At 39.5% G+C, this 16,850-nt stretch overlaps 1 protein-coding gene across 2 annotated transcripts in view; it reads right to left on the reverse strand.

Moving 5' to 3' along the window:
* The window catches only part of dnajc24 (DnaJ heat shock protein family (Hsp40) member C24), a 43,159-nt gene that overhangs the window by 7,855 nt on the left and 18,454 nt on the right, over positions 1-16,850 (reverse strand). For both annotated transcript variants that reach the window (XM_033038796.1, XM_033038795.1), the window contains exon 3: positions 14,438-14,576. In XM_033038796.1, the coding sequence (XP_032894687.1) occupies positions 14,438-14,576 (139 nt within the window). The remainder of the gene's footprint in view (positions 1-14,437; positions 14,577-16,850) is intronic.

A 16,850-nucleotide genomic window follows, 5' to 3' on the forward strand; every position in this document is an offset into this window, starting at 1 on the left:
TTTTACTTGTCACATACACATACAAGATGTACAGTGAAATGAAAGTCGCAATGCTTGCGGGATTGTGCAAAACAACAGTACAGAACCAGTATTTACATTTTAAAAAGACGCAACAGTGTTTACGCCCTGGTGAGATCAGAGTTTACAGACCTGATGGCCTGTGGGAAGAAACTCCATCTCAGCCTCTCTGTTTTTGCTGAGTGACAGGGGAGGAGCTTGCCTGACTGCAACAACGGGAACAGTCCGTTGCTGGGGTGGTAGGGGTCTTTCATGATCCTACAGGCTCTGGATCTGCACCTCCTGGTATATATGGAGTTGGCAGGTTGATCACAATAGATTCCATTTCCTCAAAGCAATCAATCCAGGGTTGCCGCTCTTTCCACATTACTGACTGGTCCTCAGTTGGACTTCAACCTTGAAGATGCTGCACAGACGCTTTACTTGCATCCACATTTTACACCCTTTTCTAATTTTTATAGCTCGCCAACAGCTCAGATGTCAGGATACATATTCAAATCTTAAGATATTAAAATTTATGATATAAGTACAGGAGCAGGGAGGTTCTGCTGCAGTTGTACAGGGTCTTGGTGAGACCACACCTGGAGTATTGCGTACAGTTTTGGTCTCCAAATCTGAGGAAGGACATTATTGCCATAGAGGGAGTGCAGAGAAGGTTCACCAGACTGATTCCTGGGATGTCAGGACTGTCTTATGAAGAAAGACTGGATAGACTTGGTTTATACTCTCTAGAATTTAGGAGATTGAGAGGGGATCTTATAGAAACTTACAAAATTCTTAAGGGGTTGGACAGGCTAGATGCAGGAAGATTGCTCCCGATGTTGGGGAAGTCCAGGACAAGGGGTCACAGCTTAAGGATAAGGGGGAAATCCTTTAAAACCGAGATGAGAAGAACTTTTTTCACACAGAGAGTGGTGAATCTCTGGAACTCCCTGCCACAGAGGGTAGTCAAGGCCAGTTCATTGGCTATATTTAAGAGGGAGTTAGATGTGGCCCTTGTGGCTAAGGGGATCAGAGGGTATGGATAGAAGGCAGGTACGGGATACTGAGTTGGATGATCAGCCATGATCATATTGAATGGCGGTGCAGGCTCGAAGGGCCGAATGGCCTACTCCTGCACCTAATTTCTATGTTTCTATGTTTCTATGTAAGAACAAAATTCCCCAAATGGATGTTTTTTTTTAAATAATTGAATACTTAAACCATCCAAATGTGAATGGATTTTCATGTTACTGTAATGTCCTAATGTACCAGAGAAAATAAAATGTGGAATTACCACATAAATGTAAAGTCTGATTATATTTTTAGAAAGAAATCATTAAACAGATCTTTGCAAGACTGACCTACTTGTGTCTACTTCTATAATTAAATATGTCTTGAAAAAGAGTTGTGCCACACAAATCCAAGAATCATAGAAATACAGAAACTGATTGCATTTCTACATGATAAAGTGCATTTCAAGACAATTCTTCGGGCTTCAACAAATGCAACTGATTGTGTTTACCACTTAATAATGATAAAAGCCAAAACCCAAACAAAACTTGTAAAATATTTCAAAACATGATTTTTTATTTAAATAGATGTACTAGGTGGATTATCTCACAGCACCAGACCTGGATTTGATCCTGTCCTCGGGAGCTACGTGTGTGAAGTTTGCAAGTTCTCCCTGTGACTGCATGGGTTTCCTCTGGCTGCTCCTGTTTCTACCCACATCTCAAAAGACATATGGGTTTGTAGGTTAATTGGGGTCTGTAAATCGTTGCTAGTGTGTTGGACAGTGGTGGGAAAGTGGGATGACAAAGAGCTAGTGTGACCGGGCAAGACCCGGTGGACCGAAGGGCCTGTTTCCATGATGTATCTCTAAACTAAACTGCAATGTAGTTTCAATTCATACTGATGCAAAAGCAGTTTCAATTCACGTTTCCTCAGCCATCAGGCCAGGTGTGTGCTGTAATTGTACCAGTGTGAAGCAAAACCATTATGTAAAGGTATTAATTAGTGTCAATGCAATCTTAATGATTTTGATGGTTTATTTAAAATTTTCAAAATTCCTTCATTATTGTTTAAAATATACACAAGGAAAAGGCAGGCTGATTATTGAATACATTAAAGACTTCTGAAGATCTTAATATCCTAAGCATTGTAATAATGAATCAGAAAATGAGAATACAGCATTGGTGTGGAGTGATATTAGTTCAAAAGATCAAGATGTAGAATCAGTATAGGCATATAGATAGCAAAATAGTGAGGGTAAATGGGATAAACTTTAATCGGAAATTAGTTTAAAAGGTAATATTTAGATGATGCAGAGGATTAAGAAAAATCTTTGCAAAGGCATGTTCAAGTTGTATCAGAATATCCCAACTTTTATATTCAACATTGAAAAAAGGTGACGGCTGCTCCTTTGTTCTTGCTGTGTATTGCACTGTTCTCTGCACACACAGGCTATCTTATTTCATTACATTACCTGGTGTCAAAATTTTAATTGGCTATGAAACACATTCAGCCATATCTAATCTTGTAAAATACTGCTGTAACTAGCCTATACGATATAAGGGAAATTAAATTTGTATTGTTGTAATCTATGTAACAGTCTACGTTGCACATTTCAAGAGACAATTCGAATATGTGAAATGATTTGAGGGCGGCTTTTCGTGAGCTTAGTTCTTACTTTTCCCAACAGGACAGATTCCGAAAATGAATTCTCCGGATCAGTGGGTCAATAATTAGTAGGCTGAATTGATATTGGCATAATATGGATACAGCATGGGATAATTTGAATTACTTCATCACATTATATTTTTTTCAGATCGTTCAATTTTGATTATTTTTTCTTATGCAAAGGCAAATCAATTGTTGCAGCTTTGATGGGTAAAAAGAGTGGGTGACAGTGGATTAGAACATCTTTCCAAATTTTTTTTTGCCTTTGAGGATTTCTGAGGAGATGACAAAGATGATCGATGTGGTATGGCAGTGGATATTGTTGACATGGACTTTAGAATGGCATTTGACAAATTCCCTTGCTGATATAGATTGATGCCTAGGATCCAAGGTGACTTCATAGTTTGGAATCAGAACTGGCTTACCATAGAAGACAGGCATAGACTGATTCCTGGGATGTCAGGACTTTCATATGAAGAAAGACTGGATAGACTCGGCTTGTACTCGCTAGAATTTAGAAGATTGAGGGGGGATCTTATAGAAACTTACAAAATTCTTAAGGGGTTGGACAGGCTAGATGTAGGAAGATTGTTCCTGATGTTGGGGAAGTCCAGGACAAGGGGGGTCACAGTTTAAGGATAAAGGGGAAATCTTTTAGGACCGAGATGAGAAAAACATTTTTCACACAGAGAGTGGTGAATCTCTGGAACTCTCTGCCACAGAAGGTAGTTGAGGCTAGTTCATTGGCTATATTTAAGAGGGAGTTAGATGTGGCCCTTGTGGCTAAAGGGATCAGGGGGTATGGAGAGAAGGCAGGTACAGGATACTGAGTTGGATGATCAGCCATGATCATATTGAATGGTGGTGCAGGCTCGAAGGGCCAAAAGGCCTACTCCTGCACTTATTTTCTATGTTTCTATAGCTTGTGGGGGAGGGGGGGGGGAAGGTTAGTTTAAAGGAGAGGTTTTTCCCACTCACAAGATCCTGGAAAGTGCTGCCAAAGATGGTGGTGAGAGCAGATACGTGGTGTTTAGGAGGATTTTGCTCAGGCACATAATCCTGCAAAGAAAGGATTAGAATTTATTGTAATGTTTGGCACAAACATCCATGTCCGTTCCTGCACTGTACTGCTCTATGAGCAAAAATCCAATCGCTGGAGGAACAACAGGTCAGGCAGTATCTGTGGAGTAAAAAGGACAGATGACGTTTCAGGTCAGGTCCTCTCTTCAGAGAGAGGGAATCCAACCCCAAACTCTAATGAATTAATTTTATAATAAATGACCTACGAGAGGAAAATATCCACTTTTCGTCTTCAATTCTCCAAATTACAACTTTTGATCTGAACAGTGTAATTAGGTGGTGATGGGAAGAATAGAAAAGGAAAAGTCACCTTTACTTTTCTTCTGATAGACCAAACAAGCAAAACAAAAAACTAGCCCTTGCCCACATTCACAACCACAAAGAAGGAACTTGACATTGGGATAAAAAAAAAAGAAACTAAACAAATGATTATTCTGTTTTGTAACAATAAAAAAGAACAAATTTAATTTGCAATCTTATTTATAATGCAACTAGTTTTAACTTTTTGCATTTAATGAATTCATTTACCTGTCTGAATGATCTTGCAAGTGCATGAAGATTCATTGTCTATTTACATATATTATTGTATGATGGTGCAAATCTAACATGAATACATGCGTTTACTTCCTTAGAGTTAGTAGCGGGGCCCAAATGAAGATACCAATGAACTGCCCTTTCACATGAGACAGCTGATGAAAGCTGTTGTTAAGAGTACTGGAATAGCCAAAAAGGACAAGCTTCTGTGACCTCCTGTCCTGCTGGGTTTGAACTGACAAAGAGAGGTGGAGCGATTGTGCAGTTCCATTGTCTCAACTGTCAGATCAGAGAAAACACTGCAAGGCTCATCATTAAGGTTTATGGGACTTCAGTTGAAGGGGATTAAGAACAAAATCTATTGAGATCCTTTTAGACTGAAGAATAACATTAAATAACTATTAGAGGACTGGCTCAATAATGCTTTACTATGGCTCTTGCTGCGGCATTCACAATTCCAGAAGTGCACATGTTCACCCAGCTGTGCTATTTTATTTAAGCATGGACTACCCAGCGCTACATACTGTATGAACATCATTCTCAAAGTTTACTATTTTTACCAATTTAAGGACTGTGTACAATAATGAAACTCTACTCCAAGATTAGATTTGCAAGCACGTGCACAATTTAAAAACGACTTTCTTCAAAGCATAAATTTCTCTAAAATTTGCTTCTCTAAAAGGACTAGATGTACAAACTCTGTCCAATTATGGAAATATTCTTCAATAAGCAAGTAAAGGATTATGGCTCATGTCAGGCATAAAGAAAGAAAATTCCAAGAAAGAAATGACTTATCTTGAAAGGCATACATTAGGTAACAACCTGGCCACACATCAGTCTTTGACATTTATAAATAGATGTTTCTCATATGATTGGAAGAGAACCTTGCGATACAGACACATATTTATCTATTACTGTCAATGTGGTAGTTCTAATAGACATCATATTCCCAATAACCATTAGTTTGAGAGTGGAATGGGCCGAGGAAGTAGCAAAATGGTTTCAAATGATTAGGAATAGAATATATTCTCTCAAATTAGAATTCTTTTTTTAGGTAAAAGTGGTCATAAACAAAATGAAATGTCAATTACCTCTCCTTCATTGCCAGCAATCCTGTCAAACATTCAGTCTACAGCCTACTTTTGTTTCATGTTGTGGCAATCACAGGCTAAGTACTTAGCATACTCCTATCAGATATGCATGTAGGGATATTTACCATCTGTTTGCACTTAATCTGCAAAGCTGCCTGCACAGTGAAGATCACAATGTTTTGCAATAACATTGTAATTTTACCTGCGTGTTCATCTTTGAATTTCATACTAAATGAGCACAGCTGTGGGATAGATCTTCAACATGGACAGTGTTATTCCATCCCAGTCTATAACCAGAATAAAGCAACATCAAGACTAGATTCATCGGAAACCAAGACATCATTGCCAAGTATACTGAATTTGGACAGTATTTTTAATTTCCAACTAATGACAGATGGTAGGCAAGGACTGAATGACAGCAGTCACCGGTTCAAATGCCAAAATGAACAAGAAAACGGACAGCATCCCAACTATCCTCTCGAGTACTTAGCAAACTTCCATCAGAATAAAGAATCAGGAGAATTGTGCAGATGGAAGCGAAACTGCAGAGATGGCTCAGGCGGGAGGACCTTAGATAGTACAGGTTCCAAGGGAGAAAGCTGTAGAGGCAGCAAGGTTGTCAAATATTGCAACATGGCTGTTTTCAGGATAGGTGATGGAAGCTCCAGCAGATTCTGAATTGGGAGAAAATAAAGCTGGAAATGAAAGTCAGAAAATTAATAAACAAGCTTGAGAAGTAAAAGGTAGACGAAACATCAGCAGGAAAATAGGCAAAAGGACTTTGACTGGTTAAATGGGTATATGTTTCAATGAAGAGTCTACCAATTAAGGCTAATGAGCCAAAGCCATACATTTACAAGTGGCAGAAAGATATGGTTAGAACTGAAACATAGCAAAGAGGGCAAGCACATTGTTGATTGATCTGAGGGTTTTCAAAACAAGGAAGATTTTTTATGTTTGAAAAGGTAACAATTACAGATCATTCCTCCTTGTGGTTGTAGAATGATCAACAAACAAGCCCATCTGCCTTGGACTACAGAACGAAAAAATGTGGCAGAATGCGTTATGAACTCTTAGAAGTTGAAAGAGAAAATGGGCAAACTTTCAAAGGTCTACATGAATAGAGCAATAAGAGGAGAGTTCAATTTCTCTAATATTAAAGCAAAAGGTATGAAATGCACAGAATTTTCAAAAGGCGTTCAGAATGTTGGGACCTCAGAATGGTGTTTCCGAGCCAGTTTTAATTTTATGGGAGTGAAAAAGGTATGAGTAGATAGATTACAGTTTTAATGGTAATTATAATTCAGTTAAATTTAGCATTATATCAGAAAAGGATAAATTTGAACCAGAATTAAAGGTTCTTAATTTGGGACAGTTACTACGATTCACCTGAAGTATACTGTAAACAATTACTTTAAGGTAAATTAGACAAAGCATTAAGGAGATGCAAAGGTTCAGAGCAAACATGTTGCCACAAAGAAAAAGGGTGTCGTTATAGATCAAACAGTATTGCTGATTTGATCCGTGTCTGGTTTTGCTGATGACCGTTCCATAATCCATGTCAGGTTTTTCACACCACCACCTTGTGGCATGCGGGTAGCCATGATGTTTTTTTTTGTTTTAACTTACGATTCGGAGCCTTCAGTACTCATCTCGATGGTCTCTGTATGTATACAAATTAAAGTACTTGTTATGATATATGACTCTGTGTCAGAAGTGAGATCACGTGGAATGTGATTGTGAAGATCCAAAAACACGTCAGACCCAGCCCTGCTGGACTTCTCCATGAGCTCCTTTGCACTGCCGACAGCTCGCTCAGCCAGCCCGTTCAACTGGGGGTACTCCGGAGTGCTGGTGATGTGTCTAAAATCCCATTCCTTTGCAAAGTCCCTGAAACGCTGACTTGTGAATAGGCCACTATTGTCAGACATGAGGGTTTGAGGTACCCCATGGACCGAAAGATGCCTCGTAAGTTTCTTGACGACCGCCGCAGCGGAACCTGTGGGGAGCAGATCGATCTAAAACCACTCGGAATAAGAGTCAACCAGAACCAAGTATTGGTTGCCATGCCAGTCGAAAATGTCAGTAGCCACCATATACCACGGCAAGTCAGGAACCGGGTGCTTCAAAAGGGGCTCTTTCTGTTGATGTGTAGCCATGCGGTTGCACACAGCGCAGGACTGCACCCTCTGGCGTATATAATCTGACATTATATGGTAGGCCAGAAAAACATGCTCTTTGCTCGTTGCACCGTAGCTTCAGAACCAGGATGACCTCCATGTACGGCATCATACATCTGTTGGAAAGAAGCTGGGATCACTGCCTTATAGCCCTTTTTGATAACCCCGCCTTCAATGGCCAGTTCATCTCGGACAGAAAAGTAAGACCGAACAGAAAGCGGAAGTGAATGCTGATTGCCAGGCCATCCGTGATTGATGACTGAGGCGAGCATGTGCAAGGTGGCATCTTCTGCCGTGCGAACCACTAAAGTATCCAGATATGAAGGATGAGTGAAATCAATTACCATGATCTCAAACGTGTCTATTTCTGATGTGTGCTGGGCGCTCGACCTCCTGGGAGCACGGGATAATGTGTCAGCCAGATACATGTAGGGAATTGAAGAATGCAGGTGAACAGAGGGATCTGGGAATCTGGGAATAACTGTGCAGTTCCCTGAAAGTGGAATCTCATGTAGATAGGGTGGTAAAGAAAGCTTTTGGTGTGCTGGCCTTTATAAATCAGAGCATTGAGTATAGAAGTTGGGATGTAATGTTAAAATTGTACAAGGCATTGGTGAGGCCAATTCTGGAGTATGGGGTACAATTTTGGTCGCCTAATTATAGGAAGGATGTCAACAAAATAGAGAGAGTACAGAGGAGATTTACTAGAATGTTGCCTGGGTTTCAGCAACTAAGTTACAGAGAAAGGTTGAACAAGTTAGGGCTTTATTCTTTGGAGCGCAGAAGGTTAAGGGGGGACTTGATAGAGGTCTTTAAAATGATGAGAGGGATAGACAGAGTTGACGTGGATAAGCTTTTCCCACTGAGAGTAGGGAAGATTCAAACAAGGGGACATGACTTGAGAATTAAGGGACAGAAGTTTAGGGGTAACATGAGGGGGAACTTCTTTACTCAGAGAGTGGTGGCTGTGTGGAATGAGCTTCCAGCGAAGGTGGTGGAGGCAGGTTCGTTTTTATCATTTTAAAATAAATTGGATAGTTATATGGACGGGAAAGGAATGGAGGGTTATGGTCTGAGCGCAGGTATATGGGACTAGGGGAGAATACGTGTTCGACACGGACTAGAAGGGTCGAGATGGCCTGTTTCCGTGCTGTAATTGTTATATGGTTATATGTGCTTACCCTGCTTGTAAGTGAGAGAGATATCATACTTCTGGAGCTGCAGCATCATTCTTTGCAGCCGCGCTGGAGAAGCATGTATAGGCTTGTTTAAAATGGTAACCAAAGGTTGGTTGTTGGTCTCTACAATAACAGCCTTGCCAAAAATGTAATCGTTGAATTTGACACATGCAAAGACCACCGCCAGTAATTCCTTCTTGATCTGAGCATATCTCGTCTCCGTGTCCATCATCATCCTGGAGGCAAAAGCAACAGGCTGCTCATCCTGCAGACATGCTGCACCGAGGCCATACTGAGATGGGTCAAAGTAACAGGTTTATTGACATCGTAATAAGCTAGGGTAGGTGGGCATTACATCTGACATTTTAGAGTGTCAAAAGCATGTTGCTGCAGTTCGTGCCATGTCCAGGCAGTGTCCTCGTGAGTAAGCTGCCGCAAGGGAGCCGAGATCTCGCTGAAGTTAGGAACAAATTTTCCGAGGTAATTGACCATGCCCAGAAATCTCTGCAGGCCTGCAACATCAGTGGGTGTGGACATCTCGCTAACAGCCACAGTCTTAGAAGGATCCACCTTGAGAACATCAGCCATGAAAATATGCCCTACGTAGCTTACCTGGTTAACACGGAACTGACATTTTTGGGGAACTAGTTTTAAGTTCACTTCCCTGGCACACTCGAGTACCTTCTTCAAGTTGACATCATGTTGTTCCATGTCTTTGCCACTAACAATGATATCGTCCACGATGATAGCACAAGGGTATCCATCAAACAGTTGCTCCATGGAGCGCTGAAACACCTCACTGGCTAAACTGATGCCAAACGGCATGCGTAAAAATCTGTAGCGGCCGAAAGCAGTGCTGAAGGTGGTACGCATAGATGATGCATGATCCAGGGGAACCTGCCAGAAGAAGCTCTTGGCGTCTAATACAGAGAATACCGTTGGCTTACCCATGTGGGCAGCTACCTCCTCCACGGTACGCATGGGGTGATGGGGCCTTTTGAGTGTGGTGTTTAGGTCCCTCTGATTAATATATAAATGAATCTCCTGTTTATTCTTCTTTGTAGCAGCCACCATCGAGGACACCCAGTCCGTGGGTTCTGACAGGCTTGATAACTCCCAATGCCACCATCCTGTCCAGTCCGGCTTTGACCCGGTCTCTCATGGCAATAGGTACACGCTGAGCAGGATGAACCACAGGACGCACTTCCGGGTCTAAAGACATAGAGTAAGTTATTGGTAGCTTGCCAAGTTCTTCAGTGAAAAGATCGTGGTCATCCATGAGAATACACTGTGTAGAATCCGGAACTGTAGTTAGTTGATGCACAGCCTTGCTGAAGGTAACCAGTCACATATCTTTTCAGGCATCATAGCCTAAAAGTGGAAAAACATTGTGGTCGACGACATAGAATCGCAACCTGTATGGTTGATCCCCTAAGTGGCACTGCAGCTTCACAATACCGACCGTATTGATCTCGCTTCCCCAATATGCGAGAAGAGTAAGTACTTTGCACAATGGTTACTAACTAGGAGCCCCCTAAATAAGAAATAATTTCTAAGCAAGCCTACTGAAGGAACCTCAATGGCCATCAATAGAGGCAGGATAGTCATAGTAATCAGGAAGACATATGAAATACATTAGTAAATGAATACCATAAAAGCTGCAGATGCGAGAGATGTGAAATTAAAAACCATCTGACAAAGTGTCTCAGACCTGAAACATTAACTCTGTTTCTCAACCCACAAATGCTGCCTGACCTGCTGAGTTTCCAGCATTTTCTGTTTTAAAATGTGACAATTTATAATTTTGCCTAAAAAGTTCAAATTCAGTAACTCACTGCATGACCAATTTATGCAGTTTCATTCCCCGACTCTTCTAATTGTCAGAGCACAGAACTTACGCTATAATGTATAAAATAACAGCTGTTGCATGAGAAGTAAATGCATAGTATTGTTACCACATTACAGGAAGGGTGTAATTGCATTCAAGTGATTACAGAGGAGCTTTGCTGATTGTTAACAAGACCTTAAAATAATCAGCAAAGAAAAAAGATCTGAAAAAAAAGTCCAGGAGAAATTTATTTCAACTGACGTAATTAGGAATTTGGAAGTTACTCTTCAACAGGTTGTGCAAACAGAACCCCTATCATCATTAGAAACATAGTGGGAGAAATATTAGAAGCACTGTTGCCGATAAACGTTAGATAACAAAATAAAGCTGAAATAGGCACAACACAATGAACATTCCCCTTTTTGCAGTTAATTTACACAAAAGCACACAGTTATATGATCAGAATTATGTCTCTTTTAACGGGAAGGATGAGAATCTTGCAGAGCAGCTAATACTCATTTCCAGAAATTCAATGTGATTCCAAACACTTTCCTTGCAACTAGAATGGAGCCACTGTAGCTAAACAACTCTGAAGTTTTTCAAAAAAGCATCCAGTTGAAAACATGCTATTTATCTTTCATAAAATTGTATCATTTAAACTACAGAACACCTAAAGATCACATAAATAAAAACTAACATCACCAATCATACAGATAGCCTAGATACTATTGACTAAATAACGATCAGAAGTATGACGGTATCTGCACATTAGGTTTTTACTGTCTAGCTTTATACTTTATATTTGACTGATGCCGAGTGAGAGGTTTGAAAGATTTAAATTTCAGGACTCAAGCACACAATTATCCATCAATCTGCTTGACTGGCATTCCATCCATTCCCATAAACATTTACTAATACCCTTTGGAAGCAGCTTCCCTTGGTTGGCCAGTTACTCACCAAAACTATTCCTACACCTCTTCCAAACCGCAAACTTCACCAAAATGGAAATGGGCTGCAAGCAAGCAGGGATACCACTACCTGCAGACTCCGCTCCAAGTTATACACCATTTAAATCTGTAAATATACCTGTTTCTTTATCGTCACATATTTCAAATCCTGGAACTCATACAGGAACAGGCCATTCGGCCCACAATGTCTGTGCCAAATATGGCAAACTGATCTCCTCTGCTTAATGTGAATCATATCCCTCCATTCCCGGCATGTCTGACTGCATATCTAATATCTTCTTAAATGCTTCTCGTAGCTACATCCACTACCACCCAACAGCGCATTCCTGGCACCCACCACTCTTTGTAAAAAAAGTGTCCCTCACATTTCCTTTCAACAATGCCCCTCTCACCTTAAAACTATGACCTTTAGTCTTTGACATTTCCCCCTGGGGAAAAAAAGGTCCTGGTTGTCTCTCATAGATTTTATGTACTTCTATCAGGTCTCCCCTCCCCTCAACCTCCAAGAATTGTAGGAGGATCTCAGTGGAAAGAATGCCCAGCCGAAAATGGTAATAGCTCATCATCAGATTCTCAAGGACTATCAGAGATGGACAATAAATGAAAGCTTTGTCAACATTAGCCATATCCCATTAAAAACTTATCTGGTTTAAAGTTCTCAAAGTTGCTGACATAAATAACACAGCTTTAATTAGTGCAATTGAATTAATTACCGAAAATGTGATGCAAGAATGATACAGGCAACATAATCTTAAAAAAAAATAAAAAGAGATTAATGATAACCCTAGGACTTGTAATCATCTTAAAAATAGATTTCTTAATAAATGGCTCCAATCAAACAAACTCATAACTAGATGAGAGACAAGATACCGTAGATGCTAGAATCATGAGCAAAGAACGAACTGCAGGAGGAACACAGCAGGCCAGGTGAATCTATCTGAAGGATCCCAATCCAAAACGTCCAGTCCAATTCCCCCCACAGATGCTGCCTGACCCACTGAGTTCCTCCAGCGGTTTGTTTTTTAATCAAAACTGTAATGTTGGTAAATCTAGTTACAAGATTGATGACAATATTCTGAAAATCATAATAACTAGAGCCAGGATGGTTAGGCACTAAAAAAAAGGCATAATAAAATTACAAAAAAGGCACGAAAATGGCATTTATTGACAAAAAAGGCATTTTTTCCACCACCAAAATATGGTTAAAAATTACAATATAAAGGTATACTACATTAAATGACCAAAGTTGCTTGGTTGCACATAATTACTAGCATTTTGTTCAAATTATCTGGTGTTAAACTATGCCGTCTGTCAGACAGAATATGCTTCAGTTGTGAAAAACTTCTTTCTACCTCAGCTGAGGTCACTGGTGCATACCCGAAACAAGCTACAGACTATATTCATATAGATATCTTGTGCATTACAAGTACCTTTGAGAACTTTAGCTATGTTTAGTATTTCTTCAAGATCTTTGTTAGCTAAAATCACTCTCACACATTTTCCTTGCATGTCTTTACCTACATAGCTAGGAACTTTACGAATATCGTCAGTTACTTTGTTGAAAACCTACAAGTTATTCACTAATGTTTTGCCACGTTGCTCAAGGGAAGTTTGTGGGAAGTTTGCAAAATTGGAAGCAATAAATAGATTTTGGAGAAGACTGAACCAGCGGGCAGCTGCACAAACGAATGAACGACCGATGGTGGCGCCCCCGGTTTCGCCCCGGTGGTGGAAATGTTCTTGTAATTTATACTATGTTAACATGTTAATAATAACATTGATATTAACGTGTTTACATAAAAAACGTAATTATAATCACGGTACTAGAGAAAATAGCACGACATTTTAGCAAAACGGCAAAAAAAGGCTGATTTAGGCACGATCGTGAAAAGGACATTTTCTTGGTGAAATCATCAAAAAAAGGCATGAAAAGGCGCTTATGGCAAAATCTTGGCTCTAATAATAACTATATCATCAGGTGCAAGACAGCAGGATTGGGATTGGAGTGAGGTGGTGGGCGGATCTGGTGGGAGGATAAAGAAAAGGGGAAGTAATAATCATGCCAACAGGAGCTTAAAAGTCATTTCTATAGGTAAATAAATGATGCTGTGGTACCCTGGAAAAGAGGAGCCAATAGCTGAATGCAGATGCAGTGTGTCTTTACCAGGCATATTGAAAAGTGATGATGCTTGTGCATCAATTTTGGACTAGAGTGTGTTGCAAAAACAGCTGAGTGTTTTCCCCACAGGCAATACATGAATATTGACTTCTCTCCTCCCTTCCCCCATTAGCTGTGCTGAGTAGATATACGTTTATTGAAAGCTATAATGGAAGTCTGAGGGTCCCCTGTCCTGGGGCCAGAAGAGAAGATGAGCTATCACTTCATGTAATGGCAGCCCCTCTGTGACAGACCTGACCTACATTTTTTCTCCTCTTACTCACAACTGTCTGCCTATGCTTCAAGAAGATGTTTAAGCAGCAAGCTCAGCATGCTTGGTTAATATTATAGTAGATTTGAGTTTAACTCCCCTCTTTGCCGATGACTATTATATAAACTGAATAATAATAATATCTTTTAATCTAAGATTCTCACTACAATAATATTCACAACCATTATCCATAGATTATATGGAAATAATTTATTTGTAAAGATTTACACAATTATAAATTATGTTGTATCCTCAATTCAGAGTTGGTGAACACACAATGACACATACATAAAAATAAATGCAGATAGCAGGTTAGTAGAAATATTCAACAAGAAGGTTGCTCTCATCATAATTGTACATCAATTATTTATTATTTTATCTGTTCTTGAGGAGCCTCTTCTAATTTAAGTGATACTGAATTGATGACTTAGAAAGCTGCAGCCTTCACAAAGCTTCTCGGCAGAACCTACCACGACGCTGCAGGTCATACTCTCTCTTTGTCTCTTCATTCCCTAGTATTTTCCACGCCTGATCAACTTCGATGAACCTCTGTGCGCGCTCCTCAAGTTCTCCCGCTGGCACATCTGCACTCTGTTTATCTGGATGATGCTGCCAATCAGAAGGGAAGAGGTTGGAGGAGAGAGAAAAAGTTGATAGTGAAAAAAAAAATCAATAGTGCTAACTCTGATTTTATTCTGTTGAATGCAGCGTTAAGCAAGGTAAGTTGAGAACACAACTCAAGAACATTAGGCTTGAGGGGCTGCACCTAGGTTAATTAAAATCACAGAAGTCACAGCCATCGATGTCACAACCTGCTCAGACAGCTTTTTTTGGATAATTTGCAGTTGGCACTGTTGGCATTATGGACAATTTACCAATAGAAGCTGTGAACAAGAGAAATTAGAAATTCAGATAGCATTTATATTCAACGCAGAAATTTTAAGTAACGCATTATTCAGCAAAACAATTAGAAATATAATACATATTTGTAAATAAATTTTAGTTCTCTTGCATTAGGGTAAAAATCTAACACTGGGAGAGGCTTTAACTGTCAGTTTATAATTGATTTTGCAGCAATAAATAATAAGTCAAGCCTGTTTTATCTTTCACCCTATTAATGTCACATCTTATAGCTTCTGATGAGGCCTGACATTAGCACAGCTAAACCATATTAAGGACCTATCCTTCTAGTGCAATGATAAAGCCCTGCTCATACTGTATTACATTTGAGAGAACACCACTAATTAAAACAGAGTGTGGTCTCCTTATCTACATCCCACTAAATTAATTACCAGTCATAGTTTATACGCTTTAAAATGTAGTTTTAGGGCGTGTGAATGCTGCTTGACTTTCTCTTGTAATAATAAAAATGGTCTGCCACAAACAGGTTGCTGACATGGAGCACCTCTCATTTGGCATTTAACTTGTATTTCTTTGTCCTTTTTTTGTGAAACTACCTGTGCAGCATTTAATTAAAACAAGAGCACATCTGCTAGTCGTTTAAGCTTCTGTAATCCACTAAATTCTTCTTTTGTGATTAAGGTACGGAATCAATTTACTTAAAGGCATTGAGCACTATATGTGAGAGTAACTACATAAACTTCATGTAAGCAGAATTATATTGATTCCTAAGAAGTACAGACTGAGTTTCACCAGAAGTGTCAAGATTTTTAAAACCGAATTACCTTTGAACTCAACAAACCTCTTTGGTTCTTACTAAATGATTCCATTTTCTTTTCTGTTCAATTTTATCTACTCAGTTGTCAGGGATGGTAACTGTCTCATCACACCATTCACACAATACAATAATGAAATGCTTTTAATCACATTTTACCCAAGTTTAAGAAACCTCAGATGAGCAATGGGCGTTTCAGCTGCCAGTCATAATTAGCGCTTGATTTGGATTTCACAAGTTACATTAAAAGGAAAACTAAAAATTCTACAATGGTATCAGTTAAGCCTGCAAGGATTGGATTTGCTCAGTGAACCATGCAGCTTTCATTAATGTCGTAGTGCACACTCACACATTGACTTTGTGGTCAATGACATGATCACTTCTTGTACAGGAAATCAGTAACATCCAAACACACCAGAGTCTTTATAACACTCATGTAGAATCTTGCTCTGTGGGTAGAATATACTGTTACCTTGCCTGAATATCAAGAATTGGCCAGTTAACTCCAGTTAACCTTTAGAATTTTTAGAATGTGTGCTATGCATAATAGAGATATATTTATGATCATATTACATTGTCATTTTGTTGGCACACATTGGCCAAAGTAATAATTTTAATACTGAAAACCAACTAAGTTTCAAGAGAAGATAACATTGTCAAGTTAGTCTTTCAGAGTTATATAGCATCGAAACAGACCCTTCTGCCCACCATGTCTAAGTCAATCATCAAGTACCTATCTATAATCCCATTTACCAACAACTGGCCTATTGCCTACTGTGCCTTGGCAATTCCAATACTCATGCAGATACTTTTTAAATTTCATCCCCGCCTCTATCATCCTCCTTCCTGCACTGTTTTCCAGATTCCAACCACCATCTGGGTGAAATAGTTCTTCTTCAAATCCCTTATAAACCGTTTACTCAGTTTACATCTATGGTTTATGGTCTTAAGACACCATTGCTATGGGTAATAATTTCTTTCTATCTACTCTGTCTATACCTTCCATCATTTTAAATATGTTTATCAGATCACCTCTCAGCACCCTCTGCTCCAAAACAAGCAAATTCAGCCTATTCAGTCTCTCCTCACAACTGAAACGTTCCATCTCTGGCACTTCCAATACTTCAGGTAAGTGAGTTTCAAGGGCATTGGTTTATTATTGTTTAGTTTAGTGATACAGCGTGAAAACAGGCAGTTTGGCCCACTGT

This window comes from Amblyraja radiata, chromosome 20 (assembly GCF_010909765.2).
Source record: "Amblyraja radiata isolate CabotCenter1 chromosome 20, sAmbRad1.1.pri, whole genome shotgun sequence".
In the NCBI taxonomy this organism is placed as follows: domain Eukaryota; kingdom Metazoa; phylum Chordata; class Chondrichthyes; order Rajiformes; family Rajidae; genus Amblyraja; species Amblyraja radiata.